This window comes from Diabrotica virgifera, chromosome 4 (genome assembly GCF_917563875.1).
Source record: "Diabrotica virgifera virgifera chromosome 4, PGI_DIABVI_V3a".
Lineage (NCBI taxonomy): Eukaryota > Metazoa > Arthropoda > Insecta > Coleoptera > Chrysomelidae > Diabrotica > Diabrotica virgifera.
The window spans coordinates 18,493,848-18,515,634 of NC_065446.1; the positions used below are offsets into that span (position 1 = coordinate 18,493,848).

The 21,787-nt window shown below is 32.3% G+C and overlaps 2 protein-coding genes across 2 annotated transcripts; both read right to left on the bottom strand.

Moving 5' to 3' along the window:
* Positions 1-5,549: 5,549 nt before the first annotated feature.
* On the bottom strand, positions 5,550-10,614 carry LOC126883473 (tenecin-1-like). Its single transcript, XM_050649040.1, has 2 exons — positions 10,346-10,614; positions 5,550-5,837 (listed from the first exon to the last, which is right to left on the bottom strand). The coding sequence occupies exons 1-2, from the start codon at positions 10,428-10,430 to the stop codon at positions 5,680-5,682; spliced, it is 243 nt and encodes an 80-aa protein (XP_050504997.1). The 5' UTR covers positions 10,431-10,614; the 3' UTR covers positions 5,550-5,679.
* Positions 10,615-16,624: 6,010 nt separating this feature from the next.
* On the bottom strand, positions 16,625-21,284 carry LOC126883474 (tenecin-1-like). The gene is made up of 2 exons (XM_050649041.1): positions 21,010-21,284; positions 16,625-16,865 (listed from the first exon to the last, which is right to left on the bottom strand). Exons 1-2 carry the CDS (start codon positions 21,092-21,094, stop codon positions 16,708-16,710), a joined length of 243 nt encoding a protein of 80 aa, XP_050504998.1. The 5' UTR covers positions 21,095-21,284; the 3' UTR covers positions 16,625-16,707.
* Between the last annotated feature and the right edge of the window lie 503 nt (positions 21,285-21,787).

Genomic DNA, 21,787 nt, shown 5'->3' on the forward strand with positions numbered 1-21,787 from the left:
AACTATTTGCAAAAAATTATCAACAAGCGATTAATTTGATATCTAGGAAAAAACAATATTCTTAGCCCTGCTTCTTAATCAGGTTTGACCTGTAGTTCAGAGAAATAAGGAAAAAAAAGAATGTGTGTGTACTTTGTACGCACGTAACAAGATATTCTTCTATTATATAGGTAATTTCAACGAAGTAAATATACTTAACAGGTTATTTGTATTTTATTTAAAAATTAAACTAACTTTCTTATCTACTACTTTCAAAAAATTTTTATTAAAACAACCAAAAATAAAAAAAATATGAATCGCCCAGGATTTGAACCCGCGTCATTCCAATCACGGAGCTAACGCCCTACCAACTACACCAGCGAGGTCCTTGTAATTGACATGTAAGTTTCGGATATAATTACACAACACGGCGACAAGTAGTGTAAAAATGTTATGTAGTGTAAAATAATTATTTTACTACAGAGAAACACAAATCCAAAAACACAAGAATTATAATAAATAATACATTTACTAAAAACACTAATATATTCTTTTAATGACTTATTTGCACGGATACAGATACATAAATACCTATCTCAAAAGATTAGCAAGGAACTACATACTGTCTGTGTGCGCAGGCGCGCAGATTTATGTACAATTTTACCCTCAATCGAATCGCGCCTAAAGAAGAATACCTTCAAAAAATATCCTGTTGGTGACACAACCCCCTCCAGGCCGAAACCAAATTTTTTGAGTAGTATGGACATCTATAATAATAACCTATATGTTTCCTGCAGCCGATTTCGATGATATACATGGTTATAAACAAATGAAGATCAAAAAACGGTAAATTTTCGCTTTTTTCGTTTATTACCAAAAAGTTAAGCATTTTAAACAAGTTTGAGAGTAAGAAACCCATAAATCTATAAAAAAAAAACTTCAATATGGCGTTCGCTGAATATGTCTATCGTTATTGGTTGCTTAGAAAATTGCAAAATAAATCATAAATTTTGAGTTTTTATAAATATTCATAACTTATGTAAAAATTAACTTGAACCTTTTTATTACACAGAATTCTGAGACTTCTGGTGCTTAAATTATACCCTAAATTTCAAAGCAATTGGTCAAATAGTTTAAAAGTTATTTAATTTGTTTATCCCAAACTATTTTTTTTTTTCAACAACACTATAAGTCAGAAAATGATGAAGTTACAGTAACACTTTTCATAGTTTATGAAAGAAGAAGATTTACACTATTAATTTAATTTAAAAAAAATAACAAAAAATAATTCTAAATATTGCAAAATTATTTTGCAAGAACATGTGAATTAAAAGGGGGGGCTAACTCCGTCGCTAATTGTCCTAGGACAAATGTTTTTCTTTCTAAATGTGTATAAAAATTCAGTCTTTTCAAATAAGAAAAATAATTTTTCTACGGGTAACGGTTAAAAAGTTATTCTAATTGTTTATAAGTACAGTAATTTTACACTGTTTAAAATTACTTTTTGTCGTTTTTCTTTAATTAAGTTAATAGTATAAATATTCTTCTTTCATAAACTGTCCGAAGTATTACTGTAACCTCATAATCTTTTGACTTATAGTGTTTCAAAAAAACTGAATTTGGGAAAATCAAATTAACCCATTTAGCGCCAAAGGTGCGAAAACGCACCATTTTTTTGTAGAATTTTTTTTGACAATTCGTTAATTTTTTTTAAATCTTTTTATTTTTTAAGCAACCAGAAGATATAAGTGTAACTAAATTTAATTTTGTTTAATTTCCAAACTCATGCTTTCATCACAAAAATATTTTCTAAATGTCCGACATTTTCAATCCTTCTACACAACTTTATTTTTACTGTAGTAATTTTATTGGCATAACACTTTTGTGGTCAAATAAATTAAAACATTATTTTTTTAACCTATTTGTACAATAATTGTTATAAAAATACAAAAAAAAAATTTTCTGAGTCCTCAAATCTCGTGTTTGAAAATAATGGTTCGATAACGAACCATTGGCGGAAGTCGACATAATATGTTATATTATAGTTATATTATAACTGTCTGATCAGGAATAAGTTCAAGGTGATGCACAGGCAGTAATTTGTTGGGATATTTCTTTATTATGTGTAAAAACACGTACCCACTATGCTTGCGCTCCGAGCTCCTGCAACTGCTCCACATAGTGGACACGTTTGGCGCTCCCGGACTGTGCAATTGTGCGCACTCTGCCTCGGCGCTCCAATCTGTGGCGGTTTATATGTAAGGGAGCGCATACCGTATCGATTGGAGCAGTTGCAGGGAGCGCGGAGCGCAAGAAGTTCGTGGACATAGTGGATGGTTGGCGCTCTCGGACCATGCAACAGTGTGCGCTCCGCCTCAACGGTCCAATAGGTGGTGGTTTATATGTAGAGGAGCGCATGCAGGTCGATGGAAGCAGTTGCAGGGAGCGCGGAGCGCAAGAGGTTTGTGAACATAGTGAATGGTAGGCACTCCCTGACCGTGCAACAGTGCGCGCTCCGCCTTGGCGTTCCAATTTGTGTCGGTTTATATGTAGAGGAGCGCACACCGTATCGATTGGAGCAGTTGCAAGGAACGCGGAGTGCAAGAGGTTCGTGAACATAGTGGATGGTTGGCGCTCCCGGACCGTGCAACAGTGCGCCAACGACCGTGCGGCAGTGCCTCGGTGGTCCAGTATTACGAACGTAGTGGATATGTACCTTTAGAAAGACGGGTATTCTGGTATTCAGTTTTGTTATAATCTAGGGTGGGGGAGTAGGGGGGAGGGGGCTACATAAGGGAGGTTGTGTAGTCTTGTAGACAATGTAGATTTGTCGAATTTATGCAACTGGCACAGAGCAAGATACAGGATTGGAAAGTGTCAACTGGAAATATATAAAATAATTTCTAAAAAAGATAAAGGGCCGTTCGATTTGTTTTTGAGAAAGAAGCTGCAGAAGGTGTAGGCAATGTTCTAACCATACTATTTTTGTTTATCAAAACTTCCAGGTCCATTTACACTCTAAATGTTTTGAGACTTCTCACAAAAAATAAAATTGTGTATTTTAATTTTTATACCTCATTTCCGCCAAAGGTTCGAAAACGAACCATTTTGTTGTTGTGACACCTGCCATTATCAAAGTGTAAAATAATTTTTTTACGAATGTTTAAGTTTATTTTACTATAATAAATCAAATATATTACATATTATCGCAGTATTTCTTTGCTTGGCGGTTAATGGGTTAAATAACTTTTAAACTATTTGACCAATTGCTTTGAAATTTAAAATTTACTTTAAACACAAGAAGTCTCAGCATTCCGTTTAATAAGAAGGTTCTAAGTTAATTTTTACATAAGTTATGAATATTTAAAAAAAACTGAAAATTTATAATTTATTTTGCAATTTTATAAGCCACCAATGAGGATAGACATATTCAGCGAACGCTATATTGAAGTTTTTTATACCATTTATGAGTTCCTTACCCTCAAATTTCCAGTAAGACGTAGACATGACTATTCCACCAGAAATTCTACCTTTGACATCTATTTACCGATCCCGTCCAGTGAGTTAGTAAAGAAATATACAGTATGTCCCTGTAAGTTGTATCCATATGGAAAACTTTTTTATCATTAATTTTACGAAAAAAAGTTATTCTTTATAAAAAGCTCTGCATGGTCCAAAACCTAAGATTTAACCATCAAATATCAAATTTTTTGAATATTATACGAGGTATGTCAAAAAGTTTAAATTTCACTCAAGAGTAAAGTAGCTTTATTTTTTACAATATTGAAAATTGCTATTAGGAAAAGTTGTTTGGAATTAAAAACTGTATTCTAGTATGCAATTACATCCTTCTAATTGAAAAATTTTTTTTGAAAAATTATGGATAACTAACATTATTTTCAGTTATTTCAATTCAGATAACTCTTTTATTATTAATTTTACGAAAAAAAGTGATTCTTAATTAAAAGTTCTGCATGGTCTAAAATATAAAATTCAACCATCTCTTGTCAAATTTTATCAATTTTATACGAGGTATGTCAAAAAATATGCATTCCGTTCAAGAGTAAAATACGTTTATTTTTCAAAATATCCAAAACTGTTATTATGAAAAGTTATTTAGAATTAAAAACTATATTTCAGTATGCAATTACATCCTTCTAATTGAAATATTATGAACTATAAAGGAACTTTAATTTTGATCTAAATTTATCTTTTTTGACATACCTCGTATAAAATTGATAAAATAAGATGGTTGTATTTTAAGTTTTAGACCATCCAGAACTTGTTATTAAGAATCACTTTTTTTCGTAAAATTTATAATAAAAGAGTTATCAGAATTGAAATAACTGAAAGAATAAAGATAGTTATCCATAATTTCTCAAAAGAATTTTTTTTTTTCAATTAGAAGGATGTAATTGCATATTAGAATATAGTTTTTAATTCCAAACAACTTTTTATAATAGCAATTTCCAATATTACGAAAAATAAAGCTACTTTACTCTTGAGTGAAATTCAAAGTTTTTGACATACCTCGTATAATATTCTAAAAATTTGATATTTGATGGTTAAATCTTAGGTTTTGGACCATGCAGAGCTTTTTATAAAGAATAACTTTTTTTCGTAAAATTAATAATAAAAAAGTTTTCCATATGGATACAACTTACAGGGACATATTGTATATTCTGCAAAAAAACTTTACAACCATCTCCCTCTAAAACTTAAATCTGCAACATCTTTCCCCAAGTTCCGTAAAATGACTAAAGCCTATTTATCTGAAAGACATGACATACATTTTTTTATGTATATTATTAATAGATTCTAGAAGTTTGACTGGCTTAGAATGATTAGTTTTAAAAAAACTGGAGTTAAAAACGAGTAACGAATTTTTGTAGTTTGGTAAAAAATGCCATTTTCTTCATAATAGAAAGATTAGCACCAGAGATACGAAAAAATGTTTAAATATGAAATTGTAGGTTATTTAATTCCCAAGAACTTGGTTTGAAAAAATTTTTTCTACGGCAAAAATTGAGTGAATCGTAAATGAGTGTTATCGAAAAACATTGATTTTTTCGATATAAAACTAACACTTTCGATAGCGAATAAATCGAAAACTATTAATTTTATCAAAAAAATGTATAATAGAACATTTTTTGCTTAGAATGAACTTTTGCAGTCAAAATATAATAAAAAATTTCCACCCCCGAGATGGGGTGACAACCACCCCCATGGTAAAAGCGCCTTTCGGCATCATATAGATTTTGATCCTTGGAGTTATTCCCAAATTTTCAAACAAATCGATCCATTCTGTAAAAATTGCGAGGTGAAAAGCTTCGGTTCCTGGACTAATGACGCAGTAAAAATATCGATACCTTGAGATGGTACGCCATTTCTATTGGCTTCCCTCGGACATTCCGGTTGAAAAATAGTGGCCAGTAATATTTAGATCTTTAAAAACTTCGTTTCCTGTGCTAAAACCTTGGTGCAGTCATTGTCAAGCCATGGGTACAATCATTTCGTCAATTTTTTTTTATTTATGCATGTAAATAAAAACAGATGATGCATGAAAACAATTTTTTTATTATAATTTTCGAGTTTGGGATACTCAAAAACATAACAATTGAATAACAATATTTTTAGAGTTATTTCCATCATAATTATGAAATAAATAAAATTAATTAATTACAATTAAATTAATTAAAACTAATTACAGTGGCACTCTTTCTGTTCATCGCAATGCCCGCCATCGCTTCCCATCATTCTGCATTTAATTGAACAAGGATTGTCATGCATGCTAACCCCCATGTAGGAAATGGAACCCAGTACATCACATGTGAACCTTTTAAACCGCAGGTGACCATCTGAAAAAATAAAGCATTATAGTTTTATTTCAATAGTACTCCCCAAAATTGTTCAATGTAAACAAAACAACTAGTATGGTACGGCCACGTACAGAAAATTCCCAATGACAGGATCCCTAAACAGATTTTGACGTGGACACCACAAGGGAGGAATTGGATACAAGAGGCACAAGATCGAAATAGATGAAAAATTATGAGGGAGATCTATGTCCAGCAATGGACAACGAAGATTGAATGATGATGATGATGATGATGATGATGATGATGATGATGATTGTGACCACAACGTAGAAGGAAAAAAAGAAGGCCGAGAAGAAACTGGAGGGAGGGAACTGAAAAAGAACTAGAGGAAAAAGGAATCCCTCCAGGTCTACGGCAGTTAAGAGTCGGAAGGCTCCATTCTTCCATAGAAGAATGGCGGTTAGGAGTCGGAAGGCGTCGAAGAACGCTGTAAACGGATATCTAATAGAATTATTGTTCAATGTTTTCTCGGACCAGTTATTTCAAAAGGCACTTGGGCAGCCAAAGTCCGAAAATTGAAGTTTTTTGGGTTATGATTGAAAATTATTATCTGAAATCTTCTCTTTCCAACGATATATAACACATTATAGTACCTATAAAATATCCATGGTTACCAAACTATTTGTTTTCTGAAAGATGATGGTTTAAAAACTATGATCCTATTGTTTATATTTTTGACGTAAATACCGGTCAATTTTTAGATGCATTAGATAGGCTCAGTATCTTTTTATACAAAAATCATAGTTATTCTTATGTATCATAATTATTGTAGTTATTATAGCGACCGTAAACTTTTAGTTTACAATTCAATTCTTGCTAAACTGTTCATTCAATTTCCATCGGCTTCTGGAATTATAATTTATATGAAAAAAGATTTTATATTACCAAGTTATTTAATTATTGATAAACAATTACTTATCTAAAATTTTACTTGAAAATTAAAGATTTTGTTGGAAAAACCCGCATTCTCCAGGGAAAATTTTCGTCAAAGTAAATCGGGAAAAACACTTCTCTATGCAGAATTTAATTATGGTGAATTTTTATTTAGGTGTTTTTGGTGTAAAGTTAAAATCTTTGGAGTTATAGAGCAAAAATTGAAGAAACACGATTTTTGGGCGCCATTTTATTTATAAAAAAAGTAGCACACTATCTGCGGACTTTTTGTATACCTATATTATTAATATATACAATCATAAGATTCGATTCCAGCAATAAAATTGCTGGTAAATAACTTTTTCCACCTACCTCTACCGAAAGTATACCTTTCCGGACCTGATTGTAGGGAGCAAAGTTGTACTTTTCCTCCCTAGGGAGGAAAATATTTTTCCTCCCTAGGGAGGAAAAGTAAAAGTGACGTCATGGTATTTCATTCATGAAATATAACTTATTGACGCCCTGTATAATATCTATTTTCTATTACGAATTATCTATACATTTTAAAGTTTATTTATAAAACATCCTGTATTTTGCAGAATGGTAAAAAACAGTAAATTGTTATTTTGATTTGACAATGTTTACATTATTAATTTGACTTATATTTGACAGTTGACAGTTATATTGTACCTATTTGTTGTTTTAGTTCTAATAGATTTTGTTGGTTAGTTACATAAATAAATTAAGTAAAAATGAAAAAATGACTTGTTATTTGAGGAAGGTGGAAAACCCATATGTATAACATGGGAGTAAAGTGCCTTTTCCTCCCTTGAATGATTACTGCCCTCCGCTACGCGTCGGGCAGTAAACTTCATTCTCGGGAGGAAAAGTTACACTTTCCTCCCTTGTTATACAAATAGCTATTCCCAAAAATGGTCTATTCTCCGATAATGCGCACAGACTATAAATCTACTGTTATGAAAATTAAGTCATTTCTTTTCAAAAATCATTTCAGCTTAGAACAAAGACTAAGAATGGGTAATTGCTGTTTGGAATGTACTTTTGTATGGTGCCGAAGTGTGAATACTAAAAGTATCGACCATGAACAGAATTGAAGCATTGAAAATGTGGATTCATAGATGAATCCTAAAGATATCTTGGACAGCAAGAAAAGCTAATGAGGATGTACTGTTAGTCTTTACCGGAAGAAACACCAAAAAGCTCAAAAGAGACCTACCAAAAAAGAAATGATATGGGAAAGATACCGGGACATAAAGTTAAAAGATATGGCAGACCATTTTATAAACAAGCAGATTAAGAATATTTACCAAGAGGTCAAAGTGAATAAAGCTATAGGTCCTGGCATCGCATGTTTCTACTAAAGAAAGCGCGCTACATCTACAATAGACCAAGGATAATAAAAAAAGTATAAGCACAAAGAATACGTTGGATGGGGCATGTTTATAGGATGCACACAAACAGACAAGCAGAAAAGCAATTAACAGGAGGAGCGGACGAGAAGCGAAGAAGAGAACGACCAAACAAGAAGTGGTTGGATGACTTTAAAAACGATGTAAGAAAACTAAGGATACTGGACGGGGAGGAAAAGACGAAAAACAGAAATGAGTGGAAAGAAATATTGAAGAGAATATAAGCCATATAGAATACTAAGAAGGGAAGAGAAAAAAATACACTGCTGAAAGAAAAGAGAACAAATAGAAAAAGAACTCCAAGAAATTGAAGAATTAAATAAACCAACAGAGACCAGAAAATTCTACCAAATACTTAACAAAAGCAGAAAAGAATTTAAACCAAGAACAATGATGTGCAGAGACAAAGAAGGAGATATAGTAACTCAACAGAGTGAAATACTGCAAATATGGACTGAATTCTTCAAAGAAAAGTTTGAACAAAACGGAGATCCACTATACGATGAAATTATACTGGATCAAACGGATACCAGATATCTTGAAATGCAAGAAGCAGTTACCTGAAAAACAACAAGTCACCTGGATTGGACAACATTAGCGCAGAATTAATAAAAGAAGGCAGGGACTCCCTCTTAAATGCGATATACGAACTTCTAGTGAACATATGGAATAATAAACAACTGCCACAAGACTGGAATACCGGAGTAAGCATTCCACTACATAAAAAGGGAGATCAGCTTCAATGTAAAAACTACCGGGCAATAACGCTACTGACTGTCAAATATTGTATATGAGCGATTGAGACCATATGCGGAACAAATAGTTGGGGGATATTATATCAATGTGGTTTCTGCAGGCAGAAGTCCACAATAGATTAGATCTTCATTTTGAGACAAATCTTGGAAAAGACTAGTGAATTTAATATAGAAACACATCATCCCTTCATTGACTTTGAGAGTGCCTATGATAGTATTCATCGAGAATTTCTGATCAACGCCCTGAAAGAGTTTAATATTCCAACTCATCTCATTGATATAGTAAAAGAAACACTTAAAGTACAAAGCAGGGTTCGAATTCAAAACGCACTAACAGATACAATCCATGTTAGAACGGGCCTACGACAGGGAGATGCCCTATCCTGTATTCTATTCAACATTACATTAGAGAAAATAATTAGAGAGTCAAAAGTCAACACCAGAGGAACAATAATAACAAAAAGTGTACAAAATTGGCATTTGCAGATGATGTTGATATCATAGCTAGAAGCGAAAGAGAAATCACAGAAGCATTTAATGCTATAGAAAGAGCGGCACAAAACAGTGGCCTAAATATTAATGAAATAAAAACCAAATACATGAAAGCCAGCAAATCGACAGGACAAAGAAACCTACAGAATCTGAGAATAGGAGACTATAACATCGAAAGCGTAAAAAAAATTTACATATCTAGGTTCACTAGTTACCGCAGATAACAATGTCAGCGAAGAAGTTAAGAGAAGAATACATATTGCTAATAAAACATATAATGGACTCATTAAACATCTAAGATCTAACAACATCACGAGAAAAACCAATTGCAAAATATACAAAACCCTGATAAAACCGGTCCTTATATATGGATCAGAGACATGGACACTGACGAAAAGCGATGAGAACTTATTTTGTACGTTTGAATAAAAAATCCTTAGACCCATATATAAGGGGGTGAAAGAAAATGACGTATGGCGCAGAAGATATAATTTTGAACTATACACAGCTTACAACGAACCCGACGTCATAACATCCATAAAGATCGTACGTCTGCGCTGGATGGGCCATGTTGAACGAATGTTGGAGACCAAAACACCAAAACATATAATGAAGCAAACACCAGTAGGGAGAAGGTCAAAGGGAAGACCCAAACTTAGATACATGGTACAAGTGGAACAAGATCTGAAAACACTTGAGATTACCCACTGGAAGAACAGAGCAAGGAACAGAACAGAATGGCGGAAAATCCTAGAACAAGCCAGGACAAAAAAGGGTTGTCGAGCTACTGATGATGATGATAATCCATGGACCTCCAGGCCTAAATATATGACTCAAAATTTAAACCTATAAAAAAAGCTGATAATGAAATAGTAAATTGTTAAAACGTGAATTACAGAAATTACTAAAAATATTTTGTATAAAAATTTTTATTTACCTTTTTCTTCTATTTCATCTACTGGTAATGCTAAAACCTGCATTACTACGACAGCGAAAATGGCACAAAATATGACAGCTTTCATGATTATTTTTGTTTGTTTTTTGGTAATATTATGTTAAACAGATTTCTGTTGTATATATAGCCATATAGAGGTAGTTATCTAGTTTATAATTTGGTTAAAATTATATCTTCTGGAAATTTTGCTTTACCTAATATTATGGTCGTTAGCTTTTCCTTGATGCATTAGCAAGTAATTAATGTGGGAAGGCCATTATAATATAATCTATTATATTATATTATGTGAAGTTGTAATACGTAACTGTTTATAGTAAAGATTAAAATTAATGTTTATTAGTAGATAGTAATAATTATTCTGGATAATTATGCTGGAATTTTGAGATATGCGTTAATATTTTAAAACGCAAAAACCGGAAATAATAAAAAAATATATATTTATGTAACCACAACGAAGCTGCTAGCCCTAATAACATTCAACAATTTTTATTTCAAACATCTGCATGGAAAAACTGTAAATAAATTGCTTCAACTGTATAACCTAATCTGGTTCTGACCAGAGTGTCCTTCCAAATGAACGGAATCCATTATATTTCCTATCAAAAAAAATCTCCTCTCTTTCCAACTCTTCAAGCTCACTCAGGCCAAGCTCTTTAACATGTACCCTTCAAAATTATTTGCAAAAAATTATCAACAAGCGATTAATTTGATATCTAGGAAAAAACAATATTCTTAGCCCTGCTTCTTAATCAGGTTTGACCTGTAGTTCAGAGAAATAAGGAAAAAAAAGAATGTGTGTGTACTTTGTACGCACGTAACAATATATTCTTCTATTATATAGGTAATTTCAACGAAGTAAATATACTTAACAGGTTATTTGTATTTTATTTAAAAATTAAACTAACTTTCTTATCTACTACTTTCAAAAAATTTTTATTAAAACAACCAAAAATAAAAAAAATATGAATCGCCCAGGATTTGAACCCGCGTCGTTCCAATCACGGAGCTAACGCCCTACCAACTACACCAGCGAGGTCCTTGTAATTGACATGTAAGTTTCGGATATAATTACACAACACGGCGACAAGTAGTGTAAAAATGTTATGTAGTGTAAAATAATGATTTTACTACAGAGAAACACAAATCCAAAAACACAAGAATTATAATAAATAATACATTTACTAAAAACACTAATATATTCTTTTAATGACTTATTTGCACGGATACAGATACATAAATACCTATCTTGAAAGATTAGCAAGGAACTACATACTGTCTGTGTGCGCAGGCGCGCAGATTTATGTACAATTTTACCCTCAATCGAATCGCGCCTAAAGAAGAATATCTTCAAAAAATATCCTGTTGGTGAAACAACCCCCTCCAGGCCGAAACCAAATTTTTTGAGTAGTATGGACATCTATAATAATAACCTATATGTTTCCTGCAGCCGATTTCGATGATATACATGGTTATAAACAAATGAAGATCAAAAAACGGTAAATTTTCGCTTTTTTCGTCTATTACCAAAAAGTTAAGCATTTTAAACAAGTTTGAGAGTAAGAAACCCATAAATCTATAAAAAAAACTTCAATATGGCGTTCGCTAAATATGTCTATCGTTATTGGTTGCTTAGAAAATTGCAAAATAAATCATAAATTTTGAGTTTTTATAAATATTCATAACTTATGTAAAAATTAACTTGAACCTTTTTATTACACAGAATTCTGAGACTTCTGGTGCTTAAATTATACCCTAAATTTCAAAGCAATTGGTCAAATAGTTTAAAAGTTATTTAATTTGTTTATCCCAAACTATTTTTTTTTTCAACAACACTATAAGTCAGAAAATGATGAAGTTACAGTAACACTTTTCATAGTTTATGAAAGAAGAAGATTTACACTATTAATTTAATTTAAAAAAAATAACAAAAAATAATTCTAAATATTGCAAAATTATTTTGCAAGAACATGTGAATTAAAAGGGGGGGCTAACTCCGTCGCTAATTGTCCTAGGACAAATGTTTTTCTTTCTAAATGTGTATAAAAATTCAGTCTTTTCAAATAAGAAAAATAATTTTTATACGGGTAACGGTTAAAAAGTTATTCTAATTGTTTATAAGTACAGTAATTTTACACTGTTTAAAATTACTTTTTGTCGTTTTTCTTTAATTAAGTTAATAGTATAAATATTCTTCTTTCATAAACTGTCCGAAGTATTACTGTAACCTCATAATCTTTTGACTTATAGTGTTTCAAAAAAACTGAATTTGGGAAAATCAAATTAACCCATTTAGCGCCAAAGGTGCGAAAACGCACCATTTTTTTGTAGAATTTTTTTTTGACAATTCGTTAATTTTTTTTAAATCTTTTTATTTTTTAAGCAACCAGAAGATATAAGTGTAACTAAATTTAATTTTGTTTAATTTCCAAACTCCTGCTTTCATCACAAAAATATTTTCTAAATGTCCGACATTTTCAATCCTTCTACACAAATTTATTTTTACTGTAGTAATTTTATTGGCTTAACACTTTTGTGGTCAAATAAATTAAAACATTATTTTTTTAACCTATTTGTACAATAATTGTTATAAAAATACAAAAAAAAATTTTCTGAGTCCTCAAATCTCGTGTTTGAAAATAATGGTTCGATAACGAACCATTGGCGGAAGTCGACATAATATGTTATATTATAGTTAAATTATAACTGTCTGATCAGGAATAAGTTCAAGGTGATGCACAGGCAGTAATTTGTTGGGATATTTCTTTATTATGTGTAAAAACACGTACCCACTATGCTTGCGCTCCGAGCTCCTGCAACTGCTCCACATAGTGGACACGTTTGGCGCTCCCGGACTGTGCAATTGTGCGCACTCTGCCTCGGCGCTCCAATCTGTGGCGGTTTATATGTAAGGGAGCGCATACCATATCGATTGGAGCAGTTGCAGGGAGCGCGGAGCGCAAGAAGTTCGTGGACATAGTGGATGGTTGGCGCTCTCGGACCATGCAACAGTGTGCGCTCCGCCTCAACGGTCCAATAGGTGGTGGTTTATATGTAGAGGAGCGCATGCAGGTCGATGGAAGCAGTTGCAGGGAGCGCGGAGCGCAAGAGGTTTGTGAACATAGTGAATGGTAGGCACTCCCTGACCGTGCAACAGTGCGCGCTCCGCCTTGGCGTTCCAATTTGTGTCGGTTTATATGTAGAGGAGCGCACACCGTATCGATTGGAGCAGTTGCAAGGAACGCGGAGTGCAAGAGGTTCGTGAACATAGTGGATGGTTGGCGCTCCCGGACCGTGCAACAGTGCGCCAACGACCGTGCGGCAGTGCCTCGGTGGTCCAGTATTACGAACGTAGTGGATATGTACCTTTAGAAAGACGGGTATTCTGGTATTCAGTTTTGTTATAATCTAGGGTGGGGGAGTAGGGGGGAGGGGGCTACATAAGGGAGGTTGTGTAGTCTTGTAGACAATGTAGATTTGTCGAATTTATGCAACTGGCACAGAGCAAGATACAGGATTGGATAGTGTCAACTGGAAATATATAAAATAATTTCTAAAAAAGATAAAGGGCCGTTCGATTTGTTTTTGAGAAAGAAGCTGCAGAAGGTGTAGGCAATGTTCTAACCATACTATTTTTGTTTATCAAAACTTCCAGGTCCATTTACACTCTAAATGTTTTGAGACTTCTCACAAAAAATAAAATTGTGTATTTTAATTTTTATACCTCATTTCCGCCAAAGGTTCGAAAACGAACCATTTTGTTGTTGTGACACCTGCCATTATCAAAGTGTAAAATAATTTTTTTACGAATGTTTAAGTTTATTTTACTATAATAAATCAAATATATTACATATTATCGCAGTATTTCTTTGCTTGGCGGTTAATGGGTTAAATAACTTTTAAACTATTTGACCAATTGCTTTGAAATTTAAAATTTACTTTAAACACAAGAAGTCTCAGCATTCCGTTTAATAAGAAGGTTCTAAGTTAATTTTTACATAAGTTATGAATATTTAAAAAAAACTGAAAATTTATAATTTATTTTGCAATTTTATAAGCCACCAATGAGGATAGACATATTCAGCGAACGCCATATTGAAATTTTTTATACCATTTATGAGTTCCTTACCCTCAAATTTCCAGTAAGACGTAGACATGACTATTCCACCAGAAATTCTACCTTTGACATCTATTTACCGATCCCGTCCAGTGAGTTAGTAAAGAAATATACAGTATGTCCCTGTAAGTTGTATCCATAATCCATATGGAAAACTTTTTTATTATTAATTTTACGAAAAAAAGTTATTCTTTATAAAAAGCTCTGCATGGTCCAAAACCTAAGATTTAACCATCAAATATCAAATTATTTGAATATTATACGAGGTATGTCAAAAAGTTTAAATTTCACTCAAGAGTAAAGTAGCTTTATTTTTTACAATATTGAAAATTGCTATTAGGAAAAGTTGTTTGGAATTAAAAACTGTATTCTAGTATGCAATTACATCCTTCTAATTGAAAATTTTTTTTTGAAAAATTATGGTTAACTAACATTATTTTCAGTTATTTCAATTCAGATAACTCTTTTATTATTAATTTTACGAAAAAAAGTGATTCTTAATTAAAAGTTCTGCATGGTCTAAAATATAAAATACAACCATCTCTTGTCAAATTTTATCAATTTTATACGAGGTATGTCAAAAAATATGCATTCCGTTCAAGAGTAAAATACGTTTATTTTTCAAAATATCGAAAACTGTTATTATGAAAAGTTATTTAGAATTAAAAACTATATTTCAGTATGCAATTACATCCTTCTAATTGAAATATTATGAACTATAAAGGAACATTAATTTTGATCTAAATTTATCTTTTTTGACATACCTCGTATAAAATTGATAAAATACGATGGTTGTATTTTAAGTTTTAGACCATCCAGAACTTATTATTAATAATCACTTTTTTTCGTAAAATTTATAATAAAAGAGTTATCAGAATTGAAATAACTGAAAGAATAATGATAGTTATCCATAATTTCTCAAAAGAATTTTTTTTTTCAATTAGAAGGATGTAATTGCATATTAGAATATAGTTTTTAATTCCAAACAACTTTTTATAATAGCAATTTCCAATATTACGAAAAATAAAGCTACTTTACTCTTGAGTGAAATTCAAAGTTTTTGACATACCTCGTATAATATTCTAAAAATTTGATATTTGATGGTTAAATCTTAGGTTTTGGACCATGCAGAGCTTTTTATAAAGAATAACTTTTTTTCGTAAAATTAATAATAAAAAAGTTTTCCATATGGATACAACTTACAGGGACATATTGTATATTCTGCAAAAAAACTTTACAACCATCTCCCTCTAAAACTTAAATCTGCAACATATTTCCCCAAGTTCCGTAAAATGACTAAAGCCTATTTATCTGAAAGACATGACATACATTTTTTTATGTATATTATTAATAGATTCTAGAAGTTTGACTGGCTTAGAATGATTAGTTTTAAAAAAACTGGAGTTAAAAACGAGTAACGAATTTTTGTAGTTTGGTAAAAAATGCCATTTTCTTCATAATAGAAAGATTAGCACCAGAGATACGAAAAAATGTTTAAATATGAAATTGTAGGTTATTTAATTCCCAAGAACTTGGTTTGAAAAAATTTTTTCTACGACAAAAATTGAGTGAATCGTAAATGAGTGTTATCGAAAAACATTGATTTTTTCGATATAAAACTAACACTTTCGATAGCGAATAAATCGAAAACTATTAATTTTATCAAAAAAATGTATAATAGAACATTTTTTGCTTAGAATGAACTTTTGCAGTCAAAATATAATAAAAAATTTCCACCCCCGAGATGGGGTGGCAACCACCCCCATGGTAAAAGCGCCTTTCGGCATCATATAGATTTTGATCCTTGGAGTTATTCGCAAATTTTCAAGCAAATCGATCCATTCTGTAAAAATTGCGAGGTGAAAAGCTGGACTAATGACGAAGTAAAAATATCGATACCTTGACATGGTACGCCATTTCTATTGGCTTCCCTCGGACATTCCGGTTGAAAATTAGTGGCCAGTAATATTTAGATCTTTAAAAACTTCGTTTCCTGGGCTAAAACCTTGGTGCAGTCATTGTCAAGCCATGGGTACAATCATTTCGTCAATTTTTTTTTATTTATGCATGTAAATAAAAACAGATGATGCATGAAAACAATTTTTTTATTATAATTTTCGAGTTTGGGATACTCAAAAACATAACAATTGAATAACAATATTTTTAGAGTTCTTTCCATCATAATTATGAAATAAATAAAATTAATTAATTACAATTAAATTAATTAAAACTAATTACAGTGGCACTCTTTCTGTTCATCGCAATGCCCGCCATCGCTTCCCATCATTCTGCATTTAATTGAACAAGGATTGTCATGCATGCTAACCCCCATGTAGGAAATGGAACCCAATACATCACATGTGAACCTTTTAAACCGCAGGTGACCATCTGAAAAAATAAAGCATTATAGTTTTATTTCAATAGTACTCCCCAAAATTGTTCAATGTAAACAAAACAACTAGTATGGTACGGCCACGTACAGAAAATTCCCATTGACAGGATCCCTAAACAGATTTTGACGTGGACACCACAAGGGAGGAATTGGATACAAGAGGCACAAGATCGAAATAGATGAAAAATTATGAGGGAGATCTATGTCCAGCAATGGACAACGAAGATTGAATGATGATGATGATGATGATGATGATGATGATTGTGACCACAACGGAGAAGGAAAAAAAGAAGGCCGAGAAGAAGCTGGAGGGAGGGAATTGAAAAAGAACTAGAGGAAAAAGGAATCCCTCCAGGTCTACGGCGGTTAAGAGTCGGAAGGCTCCATTCTTCCAGAGAAGAATGGCGGTTAGGAGTCGGAAGGCGTCGGAGAACGCTGTAAACGGATATCTAATAGAATTATTGTTCAATGTTTTCTCGGACCAGTTATTTCAAAAGGCACTTGGGCAGCCAAAGTCCGAAAATTGAAGTTTTTTGGGTTATGATTGAAAATTATTATCTGAAATCTTCTCTTTCCAACGATATATAACACATTATAGTACCTATAAAATATCCATGGTTACAAAACTATTTGTTTTCTGAAAGGTGATGGTTTAAAAACTATGATCCTATTGTTTATATTTTTGCCGTAAATACCGGTCAATTTTGACCGGTTGTATCTTAGGAACCACTCATCACAATTAAACGTTTTTTTCTTTTAGAAGAATTTTCCTGCCTCTTTTTTTCCAATACCGTTTTTATAATTTAATTTAATTTAATATTTCCCGAGATATCCTATTTGTTTATAAGCCAAAAAATTGTTTATAATTTTAAAATATTCTTGAGGCCGCTTAAATTGTCCAATTTCAATTCTGTAAAATGCATTAGATAGGCTCAGTATCTTTTTATACAAAAATCATAGTTATTCTTATGTATCATAATTATTGTAGTTATTATAGCGACCGTAAACTTTTAGTTTACAATTCAATTGTTGCTAAACTGTTCATTCAATTTCCATCGGCTTCTGGAATTATAATTTATATGAAAAAAGATTTTATATTACCAAGTTATTTAATTATTGATAAACAATTACTTATCTAAAATTTTAGTTGAAAATTAAAGATTTTGTTGGAAAAACCCGCATTTTCCGGGGAAACTTTTCGTCAAAGTAAATCGGTAAAAACACGTCTCTATGCAGAATTTGATTACGGTGAATTTTTATTTAGGTGTTTTTGGTATAAAGTTAAAATCTTTGGAGTTATAGAGCAAAAATTGAAGAAACACGATTTTTGGGCGCCATTTTATTTATAAAAAAAGTAGCACAATATCTGCGGACTTTGCATACCTATATTATTAATATATACAATCATAAGATTCGATTCCAGCAATAAAATTGCTGGTAAATAACTTTTCCCAAAAATGGTCTATTCTCCGATAATACGCCCAGACTATAAATCTACTGTTATGAAAATTAAGTCATTTCTTTTCAAAAATCATTTCAGCTTAGAACAAAGACTAAGAATGGGTAATTGCTGTTTGGAATGTACTTTTGTATGGTGCCGAAGTGTGAATACTAAAAGTATCGACCATGAACAGAATTGAAGCATTGAAAATGTGGATTCATAGATGAATCCTAAAGATATCTTGGACAGCAAGAAAAGCTAATGAGGATGTACTGTTAGTCTTTACCGGAAGAAACACCAAAAAGCTCAAAAGAGACCTACCGAAAAAGAAATGATATGGGAAAGATACCGGGACATAAAGTTAAAAGATATGGGAGACCATTTTATAAACAAGCAGATTAAGAATATTTACCAAGAGGTCAAAGTGAATAAAGCTATAGGTCCCGGCATCGCATGTTTCTACTAAAGAAAGCGCGCTACATCTACAATAGACCAAGGATAATAAAAAAAGTATAAGCACAAAGAATACGTTGGATGGGGCATGTTTATAGGATGCACACAAACAGACAAGCAGAAAAGTAATTAACAGGAGGAGCGGACGAGAAGCGAAGAAGAGAACGACCAAACAAGAAGTGGTTGGAAGACTTTAAAAATGATGTAAGAAAACTAAGGATACTGGACGGGGAGGAAAAGACGAAAAACAGAAATGAGTGGAAAGAAATATTGAAGAGAATATAAGCCATATATAATACTAAGAAGGGAAGAGAAAAAAATACACTGCTGAAAGAAAAGAGAACACATAGAAAAATAACTCCAAGAAATTGAAAAAGTAAATAAACCAACAGAGACCAGAAAATTCTACCAAAAACTTAACAAAGGCAGAAAAGAATTTAAACCAAGAACAATGATGTGCAGAGACAAAGAAGGAGATATAGTAACTCAACAGAGTGAAATACTGAAAATGTAAACTGAATTCTTCAAAGAAAAGTTTGAACAAAACGGAGATCCACTATACGATGAAATTATATTGGATCCAACGGATACCAGATATCTTGAAATGCAAGAAGCAGTTTCCAGACTGAAAAACAACAAGTCACCTGGATTGGACAACATTAGCGCAGAATTAATAAAAGAAGGCAGGGACTCCCTCTTAAATGCGATATACGAACTTATAGTGAACATATGGAATAATAAACAACTGCCACAAGACTGGAATACCGGAGTAATCATTCCACTACATAAAAAGGGAGATCAGCTTCAATTTAAAAACTACCGGGCAATAACGCTACTGACTGTCAAATATTGTATATGAGCGATTGAGACCATATGCGGAACAAATAGTTGGGGGATATCAATGTGGTTTCTGCAGGCAGAAGTCCACAATAGATTAGATCTTCATTTTGAGACAAATATTGGAAAAGACTAGTGAATTTAATATAGAAACGCATCATTTCTTCATTGACTTTGAGAGTGCCTATGATAGTATTCATCGAGAATTTCTGATCAACGCCCTGAAAGAGTTTAATATTCCAACTCATCTCATTGATATAGTAAAAGAAACACTTAAAGTACAAAGCAGGGTTCGAATTTAAAACGCACTAACAGATACAATCCATGTTAGAACGGGCCTACGACAGGGAGATGCCCTATCCTGTATTCTATTCAACATTACATTAGAGAAAATAATTAGACAGTCAAAAGTCAACACCAGAGGAACAATAATAACAAAAAGTGTACAAAATTGGCATTTGCAGATGATGTTGATATCATAGCTAGAAGCGAAAGAGAAATCATAGAAGCATTTAATGCTATAGAAAGAGCGGCACAAAACAGTGGCCTAAATATTAATGAAATAAAAACCAAATACATGAAAGCCAGCAAATCGACAGGACAAAGAAACCTACAGAATCTGAGAATAGGAGACTATAACATCGAAAGCGTAAAAAAAATTACATATCTAGGTTCACTAGTTACCGCAGATAACAATGTCAGCGAAGAAGTTAAGAGAAGAATACATATTGCTAATAAAACAAATAATGGACTCATTAAACATCTAAGATCTAACAACATCACGAGAAAAACCAATTGCAAAATATACAAAACCCTGATAAAACCGGTCCTTATATATGGATCAGAGACATGGACACTGTCGAAAAGCGATGAGAACTTATTATGTACGTTTGAATGAAAAATCCTTAGACCCATATATAAGGGGGTGAAAGAAAATGACGTATGGCGCAGAAGATATAATTTCGAACTATACGCAGCTTACAACGAACCCGACGTCATAACATCCATAAAGATCGTACGTCTGCGCTGGATGGGCCATGTTGAACCAATGTTGGAGACCGAAACACCAAAACATATAATGAAGCAAACACCAGTAGGGAGAAGGTCAAAGGGAAGACCCAAACTTAGATACATGGTACAAGTGGAACAAGATCTGAAAACACTTGAGATTACCCACTGGAAGAACAGAGCAAGGAACAGAACAGAATGGCGGAAAATCCTAGAACAAGCCAGGACAAAAAAGGGTTGTCGAGCTACTGATGATGATGATGATAATCCATGGACCTCCAGGCCTAAATACATGACTCAAAATTTAAACCTATAAAAAAAGCTGATAATGAAATAGTAAATTGTTAAAACGTGAATTACAGAAATTACTAAAAATATTTTTTATCAAAATTTTTATTTACCTTTTTCTTCTATTTCATCTACTGGTAATGCTAAAACCTGCATTACTACGACAGCGAAAATGGCACAAAATATGACAGCTTTCATGATTATTTTTGTTTGTTTTTTGGTAATATTATGTTAAACAGATTTCTGTTGTATATATAGCCATATAGAGGTAGTTATCTAGTTTATAATTTGGTTAAAATTATATCTTCTGGAAATTTTGCTTTACCTAATATTATGGTCGTTAGCTTTTCCTTGATGCATTAGCAAGTAATTAATGTGGGAAGGCCATTATAATATAATCTATTATATTATACTATGTGAAGTTGTAATACGTAACTGTTTATAGTAAAGATTAAAATTGATGTTTATTAGTAGATAGTAATAATTATTCTGGATAATTATGCTGGAATTTTGAGATATGCGTTAATATTTTAAAACGCAAAAACCAGAAATAATAAAAAAATATATATTTATGTAACCACAACGAAGCTGCTAGCCCTAATAACATTCAACAATTTTTATTTCAAACATCTGCATGGAAAAACTGTAAATAAATTGCTTCAACTGTATAACCTAATCTGGTTCCGACCAGAGTGTCCTTCCAAATGAAAGGAATCCATTATATTTCCTATCAAAAAAAATCTCCTCTCTTTCCAACTCTTCAAGCTCACTCAGGCCAAGCTCTTTAACATGTACCCTTCAAAACTATTTGCAAAAAATTATCAACAAGCGATTAATTTGATATCTAGGAAAAAACAATATTCTTAGCCCTGCTTCTTAATCAGGTTTGAC